Source organism: Nematolebias whitei, chromosome 13 (assembly GCF_014905685.2).
Source record: "Nematolebias whitei isolate Nwh7 chromosome 13, NemWhi1, whole genome shotgun sequence".
Taxonomy (NCBI): Eukaryota; Metazoa; Chordata; class Actinopteri; order Cyprinodontiformes; family Rivulidae; genus Nematolebias; species Nematolebias whitei.
In genome coordinates this window covers 17,804,510-17,830,338 of record NC_056510.1, presented here as the reverse complement: position 1 = coordinate 17,830,338, position 25,829 = coordinate 17,804,510, and the positions used below count along the sequence as shown (strand labels likewise).

The following is a 25,829-nucleotide window of genomic DNA, read 5'->3' as shown; positions in this document are numbered from 1 at the left end:
CTTAGAAGTATTCAAACCAACAGTAAAAAACGCACAGATTAATCTAAATTTAGAACATTTAATGTAGACAACTCAACTCTCATCAATTTTGCACCAGTTATGCATTTACCCATTTTCCTTTACCTTGCATTGAAATCATCAAGACTAGTCTTGCATTACCTTGCAAAACAGTTCAGAATAGTACAGTGCAAGCATTTTTTAATTTTATCTTAATCCTAGAATGTACTGTGGTGTGTTTGATATGGGCTGAACAGTGGACAAAATTCTTTGTATGTTCTGTATTTTGCACTTCGCCAGTATGCTCAGAGTTCATACGTTCAGTAGGTGAAATGAATAAAAGGTGATGAAGGGTTAAAATAAGCTTGCTGAGATGAGAAGTGAATGTTTCCCACGTCAGTCCTGCAGGAATAAGTTCTGCCCAGAGGGGAAAGAATCAAATGTCATCAAGGAAGAAACAGATACCTTTCTGAATCTGTTTTTCCCCCTGCCTTTTTGACAGCTAACTTTGATTGTTGCCTTTCACAGTGAATCGTAGACATTACTGCTGATCTGCTCTTACTCAGTTACAGACTGTTTTCATCTCCTGCTGCGGGATCGTTTACAGACATCTTCTGTTCATTTCTACGTGCGTTATTTCCCAGATCACACATGCTCCCTCCCTTTCTTGTCACGTTGACCCTGAGGTAATCAGGGTCACTTGACCTCCCGTCAGCTCCTCAGATTAGTTGCCTTTATTATCACACCCCATTAAATTTGCGTGAACGGCTGCGACGGCCTAGAAATCAAGAGCCCAGCTGTCCCCTCTGTGGTCTAATCTATAAAACTCCATCAATAAGCTCTTCTGTCATCTTACAGTAAAAACACAAACACCAATTCCATCAAACACATACGATCAGCCTTCCTTCAGGTTATTGTGTCATTTTGTAACACTTGATCTGCAACCTCCGTTACATCAAAGGGTATAAATATGCTGAAAAGTACTTAACACTTTGTTTCTTGTTTTGCTGCCATGATCTGTACACGTTAAAGTATTACATGATTTGAGCTGTCTGTGCCATCAGCTGGGATTTAAGCAGGACACATTACACAAACAATCCACATTTAACTGCAGATACCTGATGAGTTCAAGTTCCTTGCCTTGTTAAAAATAAAAAACATGGACAAAAATGGCAAACAACTTATTTTAAGTGTATTTTTTTTACTGGTTTTCCACATATTTTAGAAGTCAGTAAACATTAACCTTAAACCAGTGTTACTTTCAGTTTAAAAATATATATTTGTAATCGTAAATGCTCTATTCCTGAGATATCAGACGAAACTGATAGAAAAACACCTCCCCGTTTAAAACATAGTTGCATTTAAAACTTCTCCGTGTTGCTCATTGCTTCTCTCAGATGTGACAAATCCTCAAACTCGCCGAGGCGTCTGACAGACATGCTGCTGGTTTCCTCTCACGGCCCCTCTCTTTTTATTTCCTTCCTCAAAGGACTTACTATGCAGACACTCTTGCCCTGCTCTGGCAGCCACGTGAAACAAGAGTCTGATTGGATGATGCCCGGTTGTCGTTCCTCTGCTCTCCTTAAATCAATCTCCCCAGCAGCTGCGCTCTTTCTCTCTCCGCCCGGCCTCCTTGCTCCTCCTTTCCTCTCTGCAGCTTCCTTCTCAGACCCGTTCGACCAGTCGGACTAGTTTTCCTGATTGTTGGAAGTAAACCGCTGAACTTTTTGCTTTGTTATAATTCAGATGTATAAAGAAATGGGAATGCACACTGTAGTCATTATTATCAGTACAAAACTGCAGCAGATTCGACAAATACATTTCTTCTTCTTCTTGGTTTGTTTTTAAAGAAACTTTGTGATGAATTCCCTCTTGGGAGCATCAATCATGCCAGATAGATTAAGTAGGGAATGAATGAGACATCTGAAGCCAAAAAAAGAGCCTTTATGTAGGTATGAATCAATAAGGAACATTAAATGAAGTTGGCTGACGTGACTTACGCTGTATCTGAGAACCTTAGTCCATTTTCTTGATGAATCAATAAACTGATCAAATAATCGACGGGGATCAGGTGTCTAATATGAGATTTAATGTTTGTCACATGACTGCATGTGTGCCTGCGCTAAATGATGTCTGCACCCCATCTGTGCATCTAGTAAATCAAACCTCCCCCCGTTTTCTTTATTTAATTATTTTTTGGCATCACAGTTCCTTTTGATTTGCAGCCCAGTCCCTCGCTTTGCGTCTGTGGATGTGTATTTTATAAATCCAAGGGGTTTCCACCAGCGTCTTCTTCCTGGTTACTTGGAAACATCGTGTGTTGTCCTTCCCTCTCACATCCACACACTTTTCCCCTCTTCAGCAGCAGGAAGGAGAAGGGAAACAAAAGAGCCCACTTCCTGTACGTATACGGCTCGTATTCTGCACAATGGAGCAGGAAGTGGCTGGCAGCTGTGAAGAAGGACGTGGAGTGTGAAGGGATGATAAAGTGTTGAGACCGAGACTTCTCTTATGTCATTTTCCATCACCTCATCAGTCAAATCTTGACCCACATTTGTTTATTTGCTTTTCGCATCCTTCATGACAAAGCACGCTGGATTTCTTCTATGTTTGCAGATTTTAAAGCTGTGCCTGAGCCAAACTAGTTTCTTGGACGCTTATCCACAGTCCACAATGCAACACTTTTGTTTGAGTTGTGCCAGAAGCCCTTGGAGCGCGGCTGACTTCATGCTGACCTTTGCTTCAGAGGGACAATGTTGGACAGCGGGATGTTCTGACGTAGCTCTCTGGATGCTTTTAAATCACAACTTCTGGTCAGGCTGAATCCCAGTGGAAAACTCATTTGCAGAGTCTGTAAGAAAACAAAAATGATGAAAATAAATCTATTAATAATGAAGATTGTCATGAACAAAAACAGATTTTTCTCACTTCTGTTTTGTGTTATTCTACACTAAGACAAAGGAAAAACGAGAGAATGGTCCACTGGAGTTCTTATCCTTCACGTGATCCATCAACTTTTCTTTTCCCTTTAACAATCCTTATGATTTCAGGCTGCAACCCTCCCCTGCTGTTCCTCCAGGGAGACGGATCTTTGCTCAGCTCATAACTTCAAAGCACGTACCTCCTTCTCTTTTCCCCTCCACCTCCTAAATCCCTCCCTCCCTTTATTTGTATTTGCTCTTCTTTCTGTTATCCGATCAATACTTCCTCCCCTCTCTGTTTTATCTTTCTCCATCTCTCATTACCTTGTGCTTTTTTTGTTCTTTAACTCCTCTTTTCTAACTCTCATTTCTCTTCACATGAACTCCACCTGTCCAGAGACATCAAAGACACGTCTCCTCCTCATGTAGTCGTCGTTTGCCCAGGCAGGCTGCCAGGTTTCATGCCAGGGCCAGGTGCCCTTACTAGAAGGTCCAGAACAGCGTGAAATCTCACTGCGCTAACTGGTAAAGTGAGCTGTGAAAAAGCGAAGGTCCAAATTAGATGTTTTGTCATGCTGAGAGGAATGTATGAAGAAATGGTGCAATGTATACCAGGTATTGTTTGGCTGCACTTTGAGAGCAACAAGAGAGCCAAGAAAATCTCCACCCATCAGCAAACAAGACTTTTATGAAGGAGGCCCTATCCCTGTTTGTTCTTAAATTTCCATCATCTCAACTATTTTCTCCATGAAATACTGTAAAGACTTCTTCAAACCACAAGACATATCTAAAAGCATTGAGAGTCTGTGCATAACATCTGTTTAAATCCCTTATTTGAGACTATATAGCAGACTAAACAGTGGGTATTTCCAATGACATGCCACTATTATCAAATTTCCTGTTCTGCTACTCCCTCCTCTTTGTTACACTTTATTCAAGTTCAAGCAAGAGGAACAGCTTTGGAGCCAAAATAAACCACTTTTACAAATGTGTGAGCTTTCTTAAAGCAATTCTTTTGAAGTGAAGCTTAAAATAGAGGGCAGATTGTAACTGGGTACAGTAATTGCATACTGTTAGTTCTAAATGTGTAGCATTTTGTGTAAATTTGTCTTCACTGGTTTACTCTACGAAACGCAGAAATCTATTCACAGACGTTTTCACGTTAACAGTTTTGTTTATGCTCAGTCAGCGGTGACCTCCAGTCGTAGGGTGGAAGGAAAACGTCCAGTCTGCTGCGCAGATTAGCGAGTGCGGAATTTAAAATGGTCACTGGGAATTGTGTTTTTTTGTGAGACAGAGAGTGAGAACCTGTAACATCTTTTCTTTGATTGCATGATATTTTGGCTTGATCTTAAAATGTGGATCCAATCTGAAGGGATTCAACTACTCACTCTCACTTCAAAAGAAATCCAATTAGATTGAAAGTAATGAATATGCTATCAATAATCTGATTATATTAGCTAAACATTATGTTCATGAGTGCCGTTTTTTCAAATGTAAACCTAATATAAACCACTAGATGAATGAGCTAAAGTCCTATGCAAAATCTTTAAAATATGTAAATTGACAAAAAAAATGCTGGCAAATTTCTTAGTTTCTTGGTTAATTTCAATTTCCTCATATAATGCATTTTTTTTAAAGATTTTTTCTGTCTCGTTTGTTTTATTTCCACTATGATATGAATCACCTTTTGTAACTTTCTATTGTAAGAATTGGTACTTTTTGTTTTGTATTGTAAATTGTTAAAGTAACAAAAATAAGTGCGTGCGAACGGAGCCAGGCAGCTGCATCAGCTCTGAAAACATCTTCGAGGATGGGTGGCATTGCTCTCGCTGTAAATGGAGGACATCTGTCACTCATCCATCCAACCCTCCTTATGTCCCTTTGAAAGCCTTCCCCACCTCCTCACCTCCCTCTCACCCACCCCGTCCTGATGTTTTGGAATACCGCACATCTGCATTCTCAGCACTAATTGCACCTAAAGAGACATGGGACTCATTTCTAGAGAAGGGCTCAACTGTCCCTGCTATCAGCAGCTGCTCCTGTTTTCAGAGGCGAGCTGCATTTTTCTTACGGTGAGTTTTAGGAAACTTCAGCCTCATCGTTGTAGAGAAATCCTGTTAAATGTCACAATAAATACTAATATGAATTTGTAAAGGACAGTTGCAATAATTGCAAGTATTTTGGATTTTACCCAATAATTTTTGAAGAGCAAAGCAGCCAAATGCTTCACAGATTGATTATGATTGTTTCTCTTTTAAACGAGTATTTTGTATTATAACTGTGGCTGCATGATGTTAGGGAATCATACAGTTAGGTTTTCTTGTTCAACTAATATTTACTATCATTTCCTCACTCCTCTATTTTTCTTTTGTCATTATGATGATCGCAGCTTTTTCCATTTACTTGCACATTTTGGTTGCTATAATCAAATTCTGCTGTTTATATTTTGGGCAGCAAAGGTCCGTTTCATTTAATGGTCCAAATATGTTATTGGCATGCAGTCAATGGAATTTAAAAGCAACTCCAGTTTAGGAGAATTGATGGAAATTTCAGAGTGTTGTTCCCTTTTAACAAAAGTTTCTATACCCTCTGACTGCAGCTGATTACCCGTACATTAACACATTACATCTTTCAGGATAATAAATTGTATTTTAAATGTAAGCCCAGCTGTACATTCACTGATTGTGGCCCCTAGTTTGAAAGGTCAAGAGCCTGTTATTTTGTGGAAAATAGCAGCTTTTTTGCTTCACCAGCAATCGGAGTAAAGCGATTGCATTCTTTTAAAGCTGGCCTTTGTTGAAAAGAGCTGATAACACCAATCTCAGCTTCGTTAAGAGTACACTGATTAGACACACACACACACACACTAAATTACCGTACAGTGATCGATGAGCTCAGGCCAGGTGCCACCACTTCTTGTGCACTCCTAAACCTCTCAGTCTTTCAGTGTCTGTGTGACGGTGTTCAGGTGTGTCTGCAGGCTGCTTGGTGTTGAATACCATATCTCACACCCTCGTTAATGAGCCCAAACCTGCCTCAGGCCATGGTGGGGAATATGCCGTTAATGGGCAAGGGGGAAAATGCCATAATGGGATGTTTTCCCATTTCACTCCTGCAACAAAAGGTTTTTTTTTTTTTTTAACTCTAAGAGCAAACTTAAACTTGTGCAAGAACATCTCAATCACCCAGATGACAAAAACGAACTCCTCAAAATAAACACGAGAGAAAATGTATTTAATGCATCAAAATGTCCAGCATAGGTACTGTTGGAAGAAGTATAGATATGATGGCGTCAGTGTGTGTGGTGCATATCTCTCCAGCGCCCTCTGTTGAACAGATGAGACAAAAGCCCAGCAGTATTTACCTCTGCATGTGCACTCGAATTGGGGTTGTTGTTATCGTGGAGCACAAAAAGCTTGTTTGACAGGAACGCTGCTGCTCGCGCTGTTTTCCAGTTCAGCGCTGTATCAGTGTATCAAAGCACATCTCATGTTCTATGTTCATGTTGGTTTCATTGTGTCTCGGGGGCAAGAGGATGTGAATATGTTTTAAAGTGTTTGTGCTTCATACATGAGAGTAACGTGTGTGTGCCTGTGTGTGTGGCAGCAGTTGTGCTCGCTTTGCCACTGACTAATGGACTCATTAGAACAGGAGCTGTGCACATGTTCTCCAGCTGGGCTGTCTACCAAACCCTCTGCTCTCATTAATGTTCTGCTGTCTGTGTGCGTAGGTGAGTGAGTTTGTCTCTTAAATTAAGTCAAGTTTTAATGTTTGTGAGCCACCAGTGTGCTGTGCTAGGGTAATTTGTGTGCATGTTCAGGAGATTGGTTTCAAAAGAGACCTCACACACACCTTCTTACTTGTGTGATATAGACTAACTTTTAATTAATGTCAGCAAAGTCCTGGTAGATGTGAGACTGAACTTTGCACAGTGTATAAATGCAAACAAGTTTTGTTGTATTTACACATGATAAATAGGAGCGCAACGAGATTTCACGTTGAGTTAAAAATTGCTAACCCTGTCGCATGATGTTGTCTGGTTAAGTTCTTACCAACGTTGTATTTGTGACTTTAAATCGGCAGGCATTAGGACCACGCTGTCCCCTCTCTCAAGCTGTGTTATAAGTGAAGCTACCTCCTGCAGCTACGTGCTGAGAAGAAGAGACTGTCTTGCATTTGTTTCAAACTAAATAAATTTAATGCAAAGTTCAAATTTTGCTTTGTCGACTTTGAAGCTGAAAAAACATTTTTTTTTAATCCATTTGATCCAAGAGGAAAGAGAGATCAAACTTTGAGGTGGAGGTGAACAATATTTGGACTGTTCACTGAGTCTGCCTTACGCTCTTCTTGCAAACTATTTAATTATTTCTGTGTTTATCAGTGTGAGCAGATTTTTTTTTTCCTGTGATAAAAATAATTTTAAAAGAACACACACTTTGGAGTTTCAGTCAAATGTCCACAAGTCCTGAGTTTCCATGTTTCAGACTCTGAGGTTTTCACAGATACAGTATGCCCAAATTTATTATATCCATTTTTTCTTTGTGATTCTCTTGTAATCTTAATGTGAAACATTTGTAGCAGTTTTGATCATTATTGAGTGGTTTTGTAGCTGTTTGGTGGCCACTGGTAAAATAATTTATTACAAAACAAACAGGTGAAATAAGAAATCTTTTTAATACAAAAAAAAATCCAATAAACTTTGTTTGATCAACAAAATATGTTGTGAAAAGTCATTTTCATTTTTCAGAATGAATATTTTGACATACAACAAATTTGAAAAATCAAAATTACAATTATTTTTTTAATTAACAAAAGAGGTTAGCCCTTTTTCATTCATTCAACCTTTATTTATACAGGGTAGTCTCATTGAGTCACGAGGACTCATTTTCAAGAGAGACCATTAAAAAAAAAAAAAACTCAGATGAGGTACAAACAACAATAAACAATCATAAAAAGCATATAAAATAAAAAGTAAAAGTAGTGATACAAAACAAAATAAAAACAAGCTACATAAGTGTTCATGTAAATAATGGCACCATAGTTAATGGCTGGAAGGAAAGTAGCAGATGAGTTAAAGATCTATTTCTGAAAAAGAAACCCAATTTTAATCTCAATTTTTTTATCAAGTTTTCAACATGAGGCTTAAAAGAGAGATATGCATCAACTAAGATTCCCAAGTATTTGTAATAATTGAAAAACTCAATAGGAACACTATTCATAAGATAGAAGGAAGGACTGCTGGTACCAACTTCCTGTTTGGAAAAAAAGCATCCCTTTGGTTTTTTCAGCATTTCGCACCAATTTGAGATGGAACAAATCTGACTGGATGATGATGAATGCAGACTGTAAAAGCTGGAAAACTTTAACAACTGGTTTAGCTCAACAAGAAACAACTGTATCATCTGCATAGAAATGTAAGGATGCAGGAATGATCTGACCTACATTGTTTATGTAGATTGTAATGAGAGTGGGTCCTAACACTGAGCCTTGTGGTACGCCTTTGATGACAATTAAACAACTGGAAGAAGTACCATTGTGTTGAACACATCTGAGAGAAGCCTTGATCAGCTTTTTAATGCTGACCCTTGTGTTAATGAGTTTGACCCCCTTCTGAGATCTGAAAAGACTCACGAGAAATCAGAGGAGAGATGCCAGTCAGTTGAGTTTGTGGCTTAATATTTTATTTTCTAAAAAATAGTTAAATTATCATCTTATTTCTGTGAGCCTAGCATTTTGTCTTGTGATAGAAGTGTCTCTAATAGACCCTGAATGATAAATATTTTCTCTGCTGGATGTTTCTTGCTAGCCCTGACCTTGTTAACATCATCTGCAACAATAAAGAGCGGTGCTGCTCAGATTTAAAAGGCTTAAGTTTGGCCTTGAAAATGCTGCTGCTACTCTGCTTTACTGATTGAGCCAACGGCGCATCGTTCAGTCGGTTGTGTTGCAAAAGAAATGAAATTTCCCTCACCGCGTTATTATAGATGAGCCATCCAAGGCACACAGAGAAAGGTCTACAAAGTAATCCCATCATGTGGGAGCATATGCAGTGGCTGAAGTTTATAAGGAAACTGGAGGTTTACTCTCAAGGTTACCTGCAGCTGTGGAGGACAATCCCTGCTGTGCCGACAGACTCCGACATTAAACATTTATTGAGACTGGAGAAGAGAATGCAAAATAAAATGGAAGTTAAAGTAAAAATAAGGAGGAGGAAGTTCTAAACTTTTATTTGTAGGATCCTATTTAACTGTGTTGTAATTTAAAAAAAGGATGAATGTAATATTTAGAGAGAAGAAGTGACAGCTTAGACTTTATTTATAGATTTTGGAGTTTTGGGTTTGTGGTACAGAGAGGACAGGAGATACAAAGCGAGCAGCAGATGGTGTGTGAAATGAGGTGAGGCTTGTGTTCATCCCATCCAAAGCCTGGTGAGATCAACCTGTTTTTTCAAAAGAATGCATTTTTTGGACACCATAAATTCACCGTTCCTTGTATCATCAAATAAAAACACGGTCTTGCTGAAATAACTGAAAATGAATCATCTGAGTTGTTGTAGAACAATAATATGAACTGCCTACAGCCTTACTGATACAAAACATTATCATTTAGTTGGTTTAACACAAATTTGTAGTCTATAAATGCTTATTTGTGTCTAAAACATCTTTAAATTTAACTTTAGCATTAAATAAGACATTAAAAATTAGTCGAACTTTATAGCCAATTGGTGATATCTGTTGATTGTGTGTTTTACCCAATTATTAATTTTTTTGGCACTTGTCCTTTTTTATTACCTTCTCCATTTTCAGTAACATGCTTTAAATATTTGGACACACACAATTTCATATATTCCACAACAACGAGAGGTACCGTATTTTTCGCCATATAAGTCATACCTTTGTGCATAAATTTGCAAGTCCTGCGACTTATACACCAAAGCAACTAATATACAATTTTTTACATATATATATATATATATATAACCCAATTTTGGGCAGAGATCTGATGATTTCATTCATGCTGACATGGGAAATATTGAACACTACCATTTTCAGCTGCTAGAGGGCCCTCGACCAATATGGCAAGCCAAGTGTTTCATTAATAGGTAAATTGTGGCTATTAATGGTAATTAACAAATTGCTCCTGAACTCCTGTAGCTTATGTCAAATCAGCTGCATTTCGCCATGCTGCCCAGGCGAAATGCAGCTGATTTGACCATTAAAGTGCATTTATTAAGGAAAAGTTAGAATGAGACACACCTTTGCTATAATGTAGAGTAAACAAATAATTGTTTTTAAGTGTTAATTTTGTTAAATTCTTGTTTAAGTTCTCCCATGCACACTCCCACGGCCACCTTTTGACAGCTAGTCGATTTTTGACACCACACAGCCCACGGTTCTGGGTTGTCAGGGGTGACGCATAATAGATGCGACTTATACGGCGAAGCGACTTATTTATGTTTTTTTCCACTTTATTAGACATTTTTTGGATTGATGCGACTTTTGCGGCAGTGCAGCATGTACGGCGGCAAGTATGGTGTGTTTCTTTGTCGAAAATGATAAACACCGCCACATAAACACTTGTTTTAAATCTCAAACTGATGCTGGGTTTCTCACCAAGTCATGACGAATCCCAGGCGAGGAACAAAAGACTTTGCACTAAGGCTTGTTAGACTTCGACCAGGGTTCGTTAGTTCTGCTCCCTGACATATAGATAAAAACACACACATACATATTGTTGGGTACAGCGTCTCTAACATCAAGAAGTGCATCAGTGGATACATACTTTAATTGTAATGCTACGGTGCTCATGTGTAGATGTTTAGCGTTTTGTTTGCACATACAAAAACTCCCAGCACCCTCCCATCTTGCTGTCCTTCACTAAAGTAAAAGTGTTTTGTGTGTGTGTGTGTATGCAAGGAGCTTAATGGCTAAGCTTGTGTCAAGCCGGTGAAACGTGGCCATTCATATGATAATAGCCAGGCAGAAGAGAAGACAATAAATTGCTTCACGTCTTCTGAGACCATTCAGAGAAGTGAGGAGAACGGGGACTCAAATCTCCCACATATAGATGTAATATATTATATATATTGATGATATTGATATTGATAATATTGATGATGAAGCACAACAACTTTGTAGTTGGTTTTAAAAAATAGCTCAACGAGTTTAACAAAGAGGATTGCTAAAGTGAGTTAATTAGTTATGTGTTGCGATTGACATGAGGGAGGCGTCCATCACACCTTTCATGCATCGCGCTCCACAACAACTCAGCTGAGTTCTGCTCTTCACCTCTTTTGATTCTGCACTGCCTGCTTCAGTTTTGAAAACTCACATCTGAGCGAGATGGGTCGGCTCCATCTGTGATTTATGAATGGCCAGAGGTAGGAGAAATATAGACTGGTCTGAGCGGCCATTTTGTTGAACGAGGCTTTACAAAAACAGAATTTCAATCAAAACCAAGTAGATTAAAGCTTCACTTTGCTGCACACACATTTTGCTTCATGTGCTGATCATTACTTTTTCTTTCAGTGCAAAAACAGAGTCAGTGCAGATGTTTTATTCTGATAACAGGGGTGAACCTGACTTAATGCAGTTCAGGACCAATCTGATGGCTGTCACTACTTAGAGAGCTGCAATAAGTGAAAATCTTCTAAGTAGCAACTTTATATTTATTATAGTTTTAATATATATTTTAAAGCTTTAGAAACCCTTCCCACACTCTTGCAATGTTCTAAACTCTTAAACCTACATCATCTTAACAACATACGTATATGTAGCTACTAAATTTTACGCACCAGGTGACAGAACAGCAGCGGCTCTCGGTTCCACTCTGTTCCGGTCCGACTCGGTTCCCTTTCTTCAGACCTACCCTGCAGCGTCAAAGCCCATTTCTAAACTCCTAAAACTACTAATTTTAACAACAGACTTATATGTAGTTACTAAAATTTGCTCACCATCTGGATGGAAGAGGTCCCGGTGTGCTCCAGAGAGCAGCCGGACCTACGCCTGCACTTCCTTGCTTTGAAGTCTTTGTGGGCCGGCTACCAGCTCTCAGGTTCGCAATGGGTCTGGAGGTACAGTTCTACTCTGGTTCTGGTCCGGTTCCATGCGGCTCTCTGAATCCGCTGGGTGCCGAAGTCACTGTAAATTATCAACTTTTTCAGATCAGATCAAAACTTTCCCTCTGTGTATTTCAGCAGAAAGCAACGAGGCTTTTGGGCGGGGTGTTGGCTTCTGGGAAATGTAGTCCTGATGAGTGGCGATACAGTGTAGGCTTATTGAGAGAAAACTACATAACGGTGGCGCCTGTCCGAAGTATTTTATTTTATTTTTAACTTTTTACTGTACAGTATCTAATACTGTCCCAATCGTGTTGTGTACAATTTTGTTTTTTTCCTCGTGTTCAATCTTACTTTGAAAAACCGAGACCGAGTGAGTCCGTGAAAGTCGAAACGCGAAGTAGCGAGAGACTACTGTAGTTGAAAAAAATAAATAAACGCCATAGAGTCAAGTGAGGTTGACAAACGAGTGAGTTATTTTATTTCAGAGTGTCTGAGAATCTAGGGTCAGTCATTGGCTGTGAACATTTTATTTCAGGGCCGAGTGTTTACGCTGAGTCTCCCACACTCGTCACGCTTGTCACGCAAATGTCTCGCTCCACAAATCACACACACGAAAACACACAGGCAACATGAAAACGCTCAAATAATGTCTAGTTTTAAATCATGTTCTCACACTTCTATATGTTAAGTTGTATCAAATATATATATTAAAAACAAATAGTCAGACTGTGTAGAGGTTATGGAGATGTAATGATCAAATTGTGTTTTATCAATTTCAAGTTTCAAATCCTGCTGAGCTCATGTGGTTTCAAACGGCTCATTGTTGTGCTGTGTGACCTCGGCCAGCGCCCTCCCCGCTGCTGTTTGTGGATGTGAGACACGTGTTTGCACATCATGAAAGTCTGGCTGAGAGCCAGAATAGCAGCACATGGCTCAGTAACTCTGCAGCTCAGTCCAGTTGGCGTGTCGTTTGTGTAAATGGAGCTGAGATGAATACGTTGGGACTGGAGCCAGGTTAGTGAGTCCATCTCTCTCGCTCACAAATGCACATTTATTTACACATAGGTGAGGACAGTTTCTGATATTCTGCATTCCCAGATCTTTTCTGCTGCCGCCCTGATGCCAAACGACAAGTTAGGTTTAACCTGAACTAAATCTTTGCTCTAAAAGTCACTTTTTTTTTTTCTGAGATATCTACAATATTTGTACTGGCACGTGTGTTTGTGAGGTCCTTGCTGTCTTCCTGCCTCTATGTGTGTGTATTCTTATGATGTAAACAGCATAGGGGGTTTATTTGTAACTATTAATTATGGCTTCCCTTTTTGTCTTCTCCCCAAATCAGTGTACAGCTGCAGGGTCCCCCGTGTAAAGGCAGCGCTGCATCTAATGTCTTATTATTCACGCTGCTCACCAGCCGTATGGAGCCTGTGGGGATGGAGGTGGATTTTGGGCTCGTGTGTGTGCATATTTGATGAGGGGGTTATGTATTAACAAAGTGGTAATGGAGGGTTAGTTCAGCCTCCTAATTCATTGGCACTACCTAATTGAAAGTAGTACAACGGTGTGATTGGAGCCGTTGATGGATGGAGCCTGAGAGACGTGGTTATCAGATAGTGTGTGTGTGTGTTAGCATGTGTGAAAGGAAGGGGAAGTCATTACCTTTTAATCATCTCCTCAGCTATTCCTCATTTTTTCCTTTCCTCATCTCTTTTGTGTCCTAAATTCTCCCTGAAGCCCCCACAACCACCAACCAGTTAGTCCCACCTCCTGACGCTCCCCCAGCTGGCTCTCAGCTTCAGTTGCCTCATCATCTTCAATCAAACCCTTTTTTTCTGTAACACTTACTCTCCTTCCTCTCTGAGCTCGACTGCCTTTGACTTTCTGGTTTGTGTCACATAAATGATCCCGCTTTGTGCCTTCACGTCATTCTGTCTGACTCGAGCTGTAAAAAAATGACTAACGTAGTTCTCAGCGCCTTGAGGTTATAAGAATTTTTTTTTTTTTTTTACAGGTCCTGCTCTACTTTGTGCAGCAGAACGCCACGTTCTGTAAGTGACTCTAAAGCAGGGGTTCCCAACCCTGGTCCTTGAGGAACACCGTCTTGCATGTTTTAGTCGTTTCCTGCTAAGACACGGCTGATTTCAATAAATGGGTGATTAACAGGCTTCTGCAGAATGAGATAAAGTAATTAAATCACTGAATCAGGTGTGCTGGAGTAGGGAAACAACTAAAACATGCAGGATGGTGTTGCTCAGGGAACAGGGTACCACTGCTGATGACTCTGGTGCAATGTGATGAAACTGAATCAAGACTCTGGCATTTGTACATTTTGTTATCTCTAAACCTTTCACGCTATGCTTTGGTCCACTGAAACACTGAAACCTGCACAGTTCAGTATACACACAACCACTCTTGAGTGTTGAAGGACCCAAATTCCAAGCTTGGAGATTGAGAAAACAAGAGTAAAGTAAAATTTCTAATGATGAAAGAAAAGCTGACAGAGCAGCAAAACTCAGCAGGGAGTGCACACAGAACCAGCAGCTAGAACAACAGTAAGACCTGAGATGACTGGGAGAGGACTGGGAGCATAAGTACTAGGTGGGTGGTGATAGAATAGCAAACAGGTGAGTTTGTTATAGATTACCAGCAGGTGAGTTACGCCAAAACCAAACACTGAGGGAAACATTACAAATGGCATATAAATTAAACCAAGTAATGAAAAATATGATAAAAATAAGGAAATGAATAAATGTAAAGGAATGGCAAAAAAAAGCCTCAACCTACTAAACACAAACACCATGAAACTCTCAGGTTATTACATTAACACACTTTCTCATACTTTCCTGGTTATTATTCACTATATTTAATTATTAGTTCATTATAAATGTACATAAAGAGTGCCATTTCAGAAAAGTATCCAGCACAGTTTAGAATAAGAACAAATGTTGTTTTCAAAGAAGGAAGTTTCTTCACAATAAAATGTTTTATAACTAGCAGTTATTTTGTTACCTACAATTCATTTGTATATTTTTTGTAATGTTAATTTTGTTTTATTTTTTAAATTATGCTCATAGTTAATAATTTGCACAGTAATACAACCTAAAAAAAATCAACATTTTACTGGTTTGCAGTCTAGTTAAACTTCAGGCATGAAGAGGCAGGATGTTGGAGTCGGGACTGAAGATAAATAATCCAGAATGGAGAAACCGGTGAGACGACTGCAACAGACGAGCATGGCTTGGTTGCCATGTTTTAGTAAAAAACGTACCTGAGTCTCTGTGGGCAAAGTCAGCAAAAGACTGAAGATTGTAGGCGCCTTTCTTGACAGCTACAATGACACGTCTGCACAGCTTCATCACGCTCCAAAAGATTCTCTTCAGCGAGTTAGAGGTGGCACTCTGGGCTTAAAGTGTCCTGCCAGACTTGACCTCCAACATGAGGCGAAACCTTTAGCAAAAACAGCCAGAATGCAACAATTTTATTTATTACTTTACAAAATTGGTTAAAAAATATTCTCTATAAATGCTTTAAAATTTTTACTTTTTACTTTTTTACAAACGGATAAAACAGAAATTTTTCACAATTATAAAATGTGAGGTAGTTACATAAAGCAAACCAAAATATCTCCAAATAACTTTTAAAGAGCAAATAAAAATAAAACCGGCAGTAAAAGTGATGTTTTGTTCCTTGTTGAGGTGTGTGAATAGATTTATTTGTATGTAAGCTTCCACACATTAATTAGCTCAATTTTTAAGTATTCATTGAAACTCAAAGCCAGGGGACAAATGAGCAGTAAGTTTTAAAATTTAAATACAAACGCACCCCCACTCACTTCCACATACACACTCATGTCTAGAGGAGGCTGAGAAACCCTGTGGGACTCCTGCAGTACTCTATCTCCAGCCGGTCTAAATACAGGGGAGGGGTTTCCTCCCCATCAAAGGTAGCCTAATCTTACCCCAGAGTAAGTTCCTCTAAAATACAGGCTGCATTTTCCTCATTAAGAGATTTTTAGTTAGGAATTGGGGTAGAATCACAACTTAAATCTAATAGGTTATTAATCACATCCGAAGATAACACTAGTTTTATTGTGTCAAAGTTTATGAAGCATTCACACTATTGTGAATATATGTTTTTCTTCATCTTTCTCAATTTCCGCAATTTTGTGCTATTTCAACAAATCATATCAAAACGTTCAGCTCATTCAGAAGGGTGCAATGACTTTAGGTATTAGTGCAACTTTAGCTTTTTAAATATTTATCCTTTTCTGCCACTTTTTTTCTCATAGAAAATGAATTGAGCTCATTTTACATCCTTCAAATCTTTAGATGTGTTTACAACCTTTTGCTGCTCCTTTCCCATTTTGTTCTGGTTCAACTTCTTTCAGCATCCTTGTGCAAATATAAACTATTTTCAGCTACTTTCAGCTAATTTCAGCTAGGTTTTTTTTTTCAGCTGTTTTGTGATCCTTTTTAGATTGTTTCTAACTACATCTTTATGCTTCTTTTTACTTCTTTCTGCTAATTTCAGCTTGTTTTCAGCTCCTTTCATCCTATTTCTTCTAGTTTCAGCATTTTTCTGCTATTTCAGCTATTTAGCTGTTTTTATACTAATTTTAGCTTTTTTTTGGCTGATTCCAAAGTTTTCACTCATTTCATCTTTTTTCAGCCTAATTCAGCAAAAATGTGCTCTCTCCACTTCCTATGGTAGTTTAAGCTTCTTTCTGCCTTTTTAGCAACTTTTCAGCTGTTGTTTAGCTAATTTCAGCTTTTTTCAGATAATTTTCACTTCTTTGTGCTCATCTCTGCTTCTTTCAGCATATTTGGCCAAACTTTTTATTTCTGCTTTCTTCTGCTAATTTAAGCTTGTTCAACATTTTTTAGCTAGCTTTTAAGCATTTATAGCTATTTTCAGCTGTTTTCAGATAATTCAAGTTTTTCATAGTAATTTCTGCTACTTTCAGCCTAATTAACTTATTTCTGCTAATTTCAGCTTGTGCGCCTTTCAGCTTTTTTGGCTCTTTCAGCTACTATTTTTAGCTTTTTCAGCTATTTCCACATTTTTTGTGCTCATTTCAGTTCTTTCCATTTACTTCCAGTAGTTTAAGCTTCTTTCTGCCTTTTCAGCTACTTTTCATATTTTTGTTTTTCTTTTTTGGTTGTTGCTAATTTCAGCCTTTTTTAGCCAATTCCCTAATTTGTATGCTAATTTCTTATTATTTAAATTTAATTCACCAAATGTGTTCTTTCTGCTTTCTTCTGCTAATTTAGGCTTGTTCTTCCATTTCAGATGCATTTCAGAATGTTTTTTTTTTTTTAGCTAATTTCAGCTGTTTTTCAGCAAGCATCAAGCATTCACACTGCATTTTTGCAGGAAATTCAATTTCTCTAGTTTATTTAAAAAATTTCAGATGTGTTTTGTTTCAGTTCTTTCACTGTGCCTTCCTGCTCTGCAGAGTATTTACAGCTAAACCAGGTTTTCGTGCCGTGTAACCTGACCTGCGTGAACATGTCGTAACAGGCTAATGAAGCCTCTTCACTGTTGCCATACAGTGTAAGTGGTGTGTGAAATCAGTAGGTAGGGGGGTGGGGGTGGCGGGGATCTGCTTTGACACCCTAAATCCTGCAGCCTAGCTCGGCTTTGTCAAGAGACCTTAGCCTGGAGGAGAGCGAACAAGGGAGGGATGAAAATGGTGGGAGAGAGGGGGGGGGGGGGCATTGGGGAGCAGTTGATTGAAGAGGGGGTGCAGGTTGAGTGGGGTTTGGGAGAGGGAGGGCAGGGTGAGGGAGATGGGGTTCATTCATTCTCCTGCTCTCACTATGAAAGCAAACAAAGAATATTGAGAAGCCCGACTTCTGACAGCAGGACCTGGACTGCTTTAGCTGTTTAGCCTCCGCTGACCCGACTGTTCTGACACCGTCCTCGTCTTCTGTCCTCCGTCCATCAGTGATCTGTCTGCGCTGAAGACGTCTCATTGCTCTGCAGCCTCCTCTGTCCTCTGCATGTGAGTGTCTCTACTGGGCTGTTTATTAGCATCAGCACGTTTTAGTTAACATGCTTTTTTCCTTAAGCCAATGAATAAGTTACACATATTGGAAGTTTATTTTTATTTTTCCACATGTCTGACATTCGTTTTCTCATCACCCATAGAAATGTTTTTGACAACTAAAGCAGTAAAAATGTGAATGCATCCAGACATACACACCTCACTGAAAGAATGTCCCTGGGAAAAAAAAAAAAGATTTTTTAAGTGGCTGGCCGTGTTAAAGCTTAATCCAGATGTGTAAAGAGTAAAATTTGTATGCTGGCGAGCTAATATTAAAAGACAGCTGGTCATATTTGCATATGGTGCAACTAAAACGTCTCATGAGCAAATTCTGTCCTGCCTAAATATTTAGTTGTGGTTTTTCTCTGGCTGAAGGGCAGACAGCTTGATTGCTGGCTCAGCAGTGTAGCTGGCACATTTTTGGGTCAGGCTGGCACAAGAACTGACATTATGGAAGGGTGGGACCACGTCTCTGGCCGATGGTCACTCGAGAGGAATGGGTTGTAGTCCGGTGCAGACAAGCCGGTTTTATTTCATGAAAATAAGGATTTCACTCAGTTGTTTGGGCTCGAAGGATGCACGTCTATTCAGTTATTGATCACAGGATGATCATCTATGATAAGATTTACATAACTTCAGTTTTATGCTGGGTATTACAACAACCTTTCACATTGTTCTACTTCTGATTCATTAGGTTACATTTTCAGTTTAGTATTGAGTAAAATGGGGATCTTTTATCGACACCATTTACCAACTTTAGGTTTGAAAACTAGAAAGCAAAGCGTCCTGTTATCATACGGGAGTAAAGGGATCAAGTTTAAAAAATTGTCAGTCAAAAGCAGATGATATCTAAAAACCTGATAACAACAACTCAGAGGATTGTGTCCAAACTCTTGACTTGTACCATTTACCAAAAAAATCTTCAAATTAATTAAATCACTGTTGAGTCATTCAAATGCAGATTTACTATATACAAATCAGTTCGGCTTTCTTTTTTATTATTTAGTTGAATTTTGTAAATCTTTTGTTAATTATGACATTTGTTTTTAAAATAACAGTAAATTAATCAGCTGATTTCCTTTTGTCTTCTGATGATGAGTACTTTGAATATTCTTTGAATAATGACCACTTAATGTGCACTTTTCTGCATTTTACGGTGTTTTAACAAAAGTATTATTCAAATAATAGTCAAAACATCTGTAAAGACCTATTGATTTTTTTTAACACTAATTAGATAGACCTGTTTAAATATAGCTAGAAATCTTTTGTATTATTCAAGTCTTAAAAACTAGAAATAATTGGGATTATAATGATGCAGTTCAGTCTTAAATTATCTTCGTGATCTGTTGTTGCTAAACAATCTCCCTTTCTGCCCACCACACGCAGCAACACACTCTGCCTGGCTTCAGCTTTTTTAATTGGCCACCACTGGGAAAGAAAACATACAGATGCAGATATTTTAGATGATTTCAATGCCGTCAAACATATACTGCAGTTTCTGTTACTTATTTAAAACTAACTAAAAATGTTCCTTTATCTGTACTTTGTGCTGACTTGTAGAGGAATGTGCTGTCTCAGTGTTCATCCTGTGATTGAAGATCCATGTTGGAGTAATTCTCTAATGGTCCTCACTGGAAGAACAGCTTCAGTCAGTAACCAGCAGGCGAACCTTCTCGATCGTTTGTCAATCACTTATAATCAATAAACCAAATCAGAGGACCGCATGCTTTGTTGCTGCCATGAGAATTACTTCTACTTTTTGGGGGGAATTTGGATATGAAACTGACATGAAACTTATGGTAGCAATATTAGATAATTTGTCAGAAAAAACAAATCTCACGTTAATAAAATAAAATATACATTTACTTGAGATGGATGAAGACCTGCCTCACAAGTCTGGCACTCTAGGGTTCAGACTATGCGGATATTTATTTTGATATCTGTCTGTTTTTGTTGTCTTGCTCTGCATGAGGGTACATTATAACAGAAGTGTACATCGGGGATGACAGGAGTGCTCCAGATGTGTTGTCAGTGAGGTCTCATGGCTGAGAGGCAGGAGAAGAGGTTTGAGTGGAGGGATAAAGAGAATCAAAGAGCAGGCTTACGACGAAGGTCGATGCTGACTGAGAAAGGAAACGGTCTGCCAGCTGAGCCACTCATCATAATTCTTTATTATAAAATGAGAAATCCCTCGTCTTTCTGTCAATTCTGGTAGGTTAGCCTTCTTTCTGACATGTGAATTTCTATTTTCTAACAGTTTTTGTAAACTCTACCTCTCGTCCTTTTGCACATTTTAAGCACCTCTGTAGATCCGTTATGTGGTGAAGCTTTATGAGCTGAAGGGGGTCAACCGCTGTAAATGTACAAATTACAGAACATCTTCTCTCATCATGCAGTTCACCATAGATGCTAAGCTGTCCGCCTTCAATCTTTCCATCTGTGTCCTCCCCTCAGTCCCCCCACCCTACACCCCCCCTGTTATTCCCCAGTCAGCAGGGCACATATTGACCTTTAAATTCTCCCGTTTCTTTCTTATGGAGGCAGTCAGAGTTCAAACAGAGAGAGGAAATAAATTCTGTTTGTGGGTAATGCACAAACCATGCACATGCAAACATTCAGTTTCACTGCACACGTGCAGTATAAATACTGTAGTCTCTTATTCTGTTTTTCTAGGATTAAGGGTCACTTCTGTTTAATGTTAAAGTCCAGTCTACAATAATTAATGACCAAACTGTTTGTGCTCAGATCAAAAGATTAGCTTTACCGAGACATAACTCCATGGATCTGTGTGTGCTCGGGGCCGCTCGGCCTCTCAGGCCACGGGCCAGAATTTGGAGCCGTCGCAGAGAATAGTGACTCTCTATTGTGTGACTATCAAACTGGCTGACTGCTGCGGTGAGCGAACGGGCACGCTAGCTTGCACGCAGACATTCACTGATGTTCACACACACACGTAAACAGAGAGCGTATCAACAGAACGAGTCAGTGTCAGGTCATCCGGCTTAGCCTGTGGACAGCAATGCATTGTTGGACATTTGACAGTGCAGGCATTCAGTTGTTACTGGTGACTCAGAACCAGTGGGCCGCACAGAAACCAGTGGGACCAACAACACCTGCCTTCACATCATCACACAAGTGTGCCCAAGAGGCTTAAAGAGCAAAAGAAAGAAGCAAACCTCACCCTGAAAATAATCTGATAAAGAATTTTAGAACGGTATAAAACAGCAGCTAATAATGTCTAAATAATGTATGAAAGAGAAATATTAGTACGAGATGTTTAAATAAAGATTTGGTATGCACACTCACGTTCGGATGAGCACACTTCATAACAGAGCAACCAATAAAAAAAAACAACTCTGCAAGGAGGGAAACATTTAATCAAGTTGTCACCTGCAGGTAGCTTTATTGTCTGCACTCTATTTTCTTTTCTCTTTACATCCACCCTCTTGAACTCCACTGGGAACATAGACATTAAAGCAGGGCGGAGTGTCGAGTTATTGAGTTTAAGTGATAACATCAATTCAAAATGACTCCTAAGTGCAAATATATCATGCCTTCACTCTCACTGCTCAGATCTTTCACCTGGTCTCTTTTTAACTGTCTTTTTATTTTTCACTTTCTGTATTTAGTGTACTAAAATAAATAAAAAAATAAAAAAATCCTGTTCTTGATGTTTTGTGTGGAGAGTGGACTTATGTTTGGTGAATTTTATTATCCTGACAGCAGTGTTTTTATTTCCTTAATATTCCAGACACAGCAGACAAAATTCTATTTTTAAAATGTCCCCTTTATATATATATATATATATATATATATATATATATATAATATGAGAAAAATGTCCAGACTATTGAATATATTAGGCCTTTTTTTTTTTATTCAGAGAGTGTGTTTGAGTGCACGAGAGAGATGAGCAGTATTTCCTAACCAAAACCTATGTCTGGTACCCTGTGGTGCCATCAAAACCAGAGCACTAACCCACACCAAACACCACAGCATGGTTGGGCTAATGACTCATCTTTCTGCCTCCCCTCCCTGCCTGTTCCTCTCTTTTCTCTCTCTGTCTGTCCCTCCATTTGTCCGTCTCTGTCTATACAGGAGACATCACTCAGAAGGGATATGAGAAAAAAAGAAGCAAGCTGCTGGCGCCTTACATCCCACAGATACAAGGTAAGACATTTAAGCCTTTTGGGTATTTACTGTCCTAAACAAAGTTTTTCTTCATGTGGCTACATGTTCAATAAATGGCTAATTGTCATGATGATTACCTGAAAAACATCTTAAAATGAGTTAAATAATTGTACTGTAGTTTTCAAAGCTGGGAACTGATAATAAAAAAAAAACCTTGAAAAATCTCAAGCATTCATAAAACAGTTCCTAAAGCCTTGATGAGAACTTCAAGTTTATTATTAAATTGAGCCAAGGCCTTATGGGTAATCTATAAAATATGCACACTGTATATTTATACATCAATTAAGTGTATTTTGATCCTCACTGGGCAGTCATTCAGTAAACGTTTGAAGTGAATACCAAAGAGAAGTTGCTGTCTTTATGTTTTTTACTTCTCAGTCATCTTTAGTTTGGCCTGATCTTACAGGCTTGAGTGGAAACCAGAGTCTGCTGTGGGCGGCTCGCTGTATGCTTTCCACTGATGTTAGGACGACTGGTATTTAGCTTGGATGGATAATTTTGTTCCTTCTCTCCCACCGTCATTCTTATGGGGTTTCTTTGCACTGTTAATTGTTTGATGCAATCATTATGGGCAGACTTAAAACACATAGTTGGACTGAGATGAATGGATGTATTGGAACTTCTTGGCCAATCTTTACAGCACAATTAACTTTAAGTTTTAATAGCTGCAGGGTGAAATTTGTCCGTTCTGACCTTCATACAAAATGTCATAATGTGTGGTGCTCTCTCATATTTTACTGTCATTGCCCTTTGTTTTTACAGTTGCTTTCAGTGTTTTCTACACTAAAAATGTTCTGAAACGTATTCAAGGTAACCTATTTTTGTACATGGGAATGTCAGTGATTAGTCTGTATGTTTTCTCAGACGGTTGGTGGGAGAGAGGTGGATGTTCAGGGTGAGGCGTGTCCTTTAATATACAGCTAGCTCTCAGTTGAACTCAGCCCGTGTAAATACCTATCAGGGTTGGTGGTTATTGCGCAGATGACACGTTGTACCACCCTCGGCACTCGCTGCAGGACCTTCCTGTTCTCTCCCGTGCAGCTGGTGAACCAAACTGTGCAGCGGTCGGTCGAGAGGCTCTCTGCTGCTGACCGATAGAAGTTTGTCAGCAGGGGATGAGGGTGGTGCGCGTGCTTTAACTTCCTGAGGAAGTAAAGCCTCTGTTGTGCCTTTCCCACTTGGTGGAACACGTGTGTGGGCCAGCTGAGATTCATACATGATGAAACCCAGTGCTGGCCTCCTCTTTGCATGCAGAGCAGGTGGAGGGATTCTCTCTGCTGGTAATTGTAGATGGCAGAACTAGCACTATTGACATAAATGAATGAAAACAATAGACTGTGGTCAAGAGAAACCGAAGAAGAGTTTTTATGTGAACGAAATGCATCGTTTTGATCATATGAAATCCATAAGGGACACTACAAACAGAAACAAGGTGGAGGTGTTACCATGCTGTGTGACTACTTGGCTGTGCTTATTCAACATTTAAAACAACTATTTCAAAGGAGCAGTGGGAAGGTTTATAGTGGGTCAGTTTTGAACCAACAGTAGCTATGTTTACATGGGCATAAGTAATTGGATTAAATGGCCATTCTCATTATTCTGATCTGATTCAGCTCAATCCGAATGAGAGGGGTGGTTTATGTCTATTCATAATCCAAATAGTGTGCATGTAAACACTTAATCTGATCATTTTATTCCGATTGTGGAAAACTGACCTGACTGTGCATGTGCGACCTATGTCTACCTCATGCATTTCCGCCTGGCTAGATGATGTCGCGGAAGCAAAAATGGTCGTTGAGCAACACAACATTTCTACTAGAGACTTTGAAAGAGCTCAAAATGATCTGTATTACCTGTAGCTCAGTCAGGGAGTGCAGTAACATCTCCACCGCCATTAAAACCTGGCGTGGGTCCATTTTGGGCGCTCAGGTTTGTTTACGTTCATCACAGAAGTAGAACTACTTCTCCTGTGTTTTTTTTAAGGAGAGTTTACCACTCTGCGCATGTCAGTACTTCTATTCTGAATAAAAGTCTGCTGCATGTAAGCGCTCATCGTGAAAGGATTGCGCTCATATAAATTATACATTCGGATTATTTAATCCGAATACATTTCAATCCGATCAAAGAATTCTGCACATGTAAACATAACTACTGAGTCTCTTGCAAACTTAGAAGCACTTCTAAACAAATTAAAAAAACTTCCAAACAAAAAACAAGAAAAAAACATTCAATGGCTGAAAATGGCAGCTATAACCTATTTGTATTATTTAATATAAGTCCATTTATATTTTTCTCAGAATAAACTCTTGATTCTGTGCTTACAGCTCAGCTCAGACTTTGGGTCTGATTGCAGATTAGTTTATTAATCAAGCCCTTTTTTGTCTGTGTAATGAGTGTAAATCCAGTCAAAGCTAGTTCTTTATAAGTGAATGTCACTTTTCAGTCAATTATACACTGCAGTTGTAAAATCTGATTTAAAACGCTCTAGTTTTCAGGATCTAATATATAGTTAGATTTGTAGCACAAGTGCTGTATTTTCTTTCTAGGAGGTGACACACAGACGTGTATCATCATAACCCACACCGGTAACTGAGTCTTGGCATCAGACAGGTGAAATAAATTCATCAGGGCTCGCTGCGAACCAATAAAGATATCTGTTGTGACGGAGCAGACCTCTGATTGGCTCAATGTTGCGTGTCTGAAGTACTGTATGTTCTGCCCGGCAACCGGGTCTGTTGTCCTGGCTTGTTCTATAGACATATTTCCTCAGGGAGCTGAGGAAAGGCTGGTGTACGACTGGGCCGTCAGTCCAATTTAGGGGACCAACATATATTAATGTGTCTATCTGCGCTCTTAGCATGAGACGTGTCAAACTCAAACAAATGCCCTGCAGCAGTTTTTTATGTTGGATTTGATTCATGTCATGCTCACTTGCAGAAATCTCTGTAAAACAGATTTGGTTGAAGCAAATGTTGCTCTGCACAGCTGTTTGCGTTGCTGCTGATGCTGCTGCTGTGTGAGAGTTGCTGACTGTGTGGAGTTCAGTGATCCAGAGTAAGCTATCACTGAAAAGCCCAGCTGTCTCATAGCTGTCTGGTTGGATGGGTTTCATGGGCCAGCCAGGTAAATCCAACATGTCACTGGCTAAATGTGTTGTGCCAGGAGTCTGTCCACTAATTTTTGTACAAACCGGATTCCAAAAAAATTGGGACACTAAACAAATTGTGAATAAAAACTGAATGCAATGATGTGGAGGTGCCAACATCTAATATTTTATTCAGAATAGAACACAAATCACAGATCAAAAGTTTAAACTGAGAGAATGTATCATTTTAAGGGAAAAATCTGTTGTTTCCAAATTTCATGGCGTCAACAAATCCCAAAAAAGTTGGGACAAGTCCATTTTTACCACTGTGTGGCATCCCCCCTTCTTCTTACAACACTCAACAGACGTCTGGGGACAGAGGAGACCAGTTTCTCAAGTTTAGAAATAGGAATGCTCTCCCATTCATGTCTAATACAGGCCTCTAACTGTTCAATCGTCTTGGGCCTTCTTTGTCGCACCTTCCTCTTTATGATGTGCCAAATGTTCTCTATAGGTGAAAGATCT

At 39.2% G+C, this 25,829-nt stretch overlaps 1 protein-coding gene across 1 annotated transcript in view; it reads left to right on the top strand.

The window, feature by feature from the left end:
- dip2a (disco-interacting protein 2 homolog A) overlaps positions 1 to 25,829 on the top strand; it is an 87,283-nt gene that overhangs the window by 28,002 nt on the left and 33,452 nt on the right. The window contains exon 2 of the mRNA XM_037686919.1: positions 22,127 to 22,198. Coding sequence (XP_037542847.1) covers positions 22,127 to 22,198 — 72 coding nt within the window. The remainder of the gene's footprint in view (positions 1 to 22,126; positions 22,199 to 25,829) is intronic.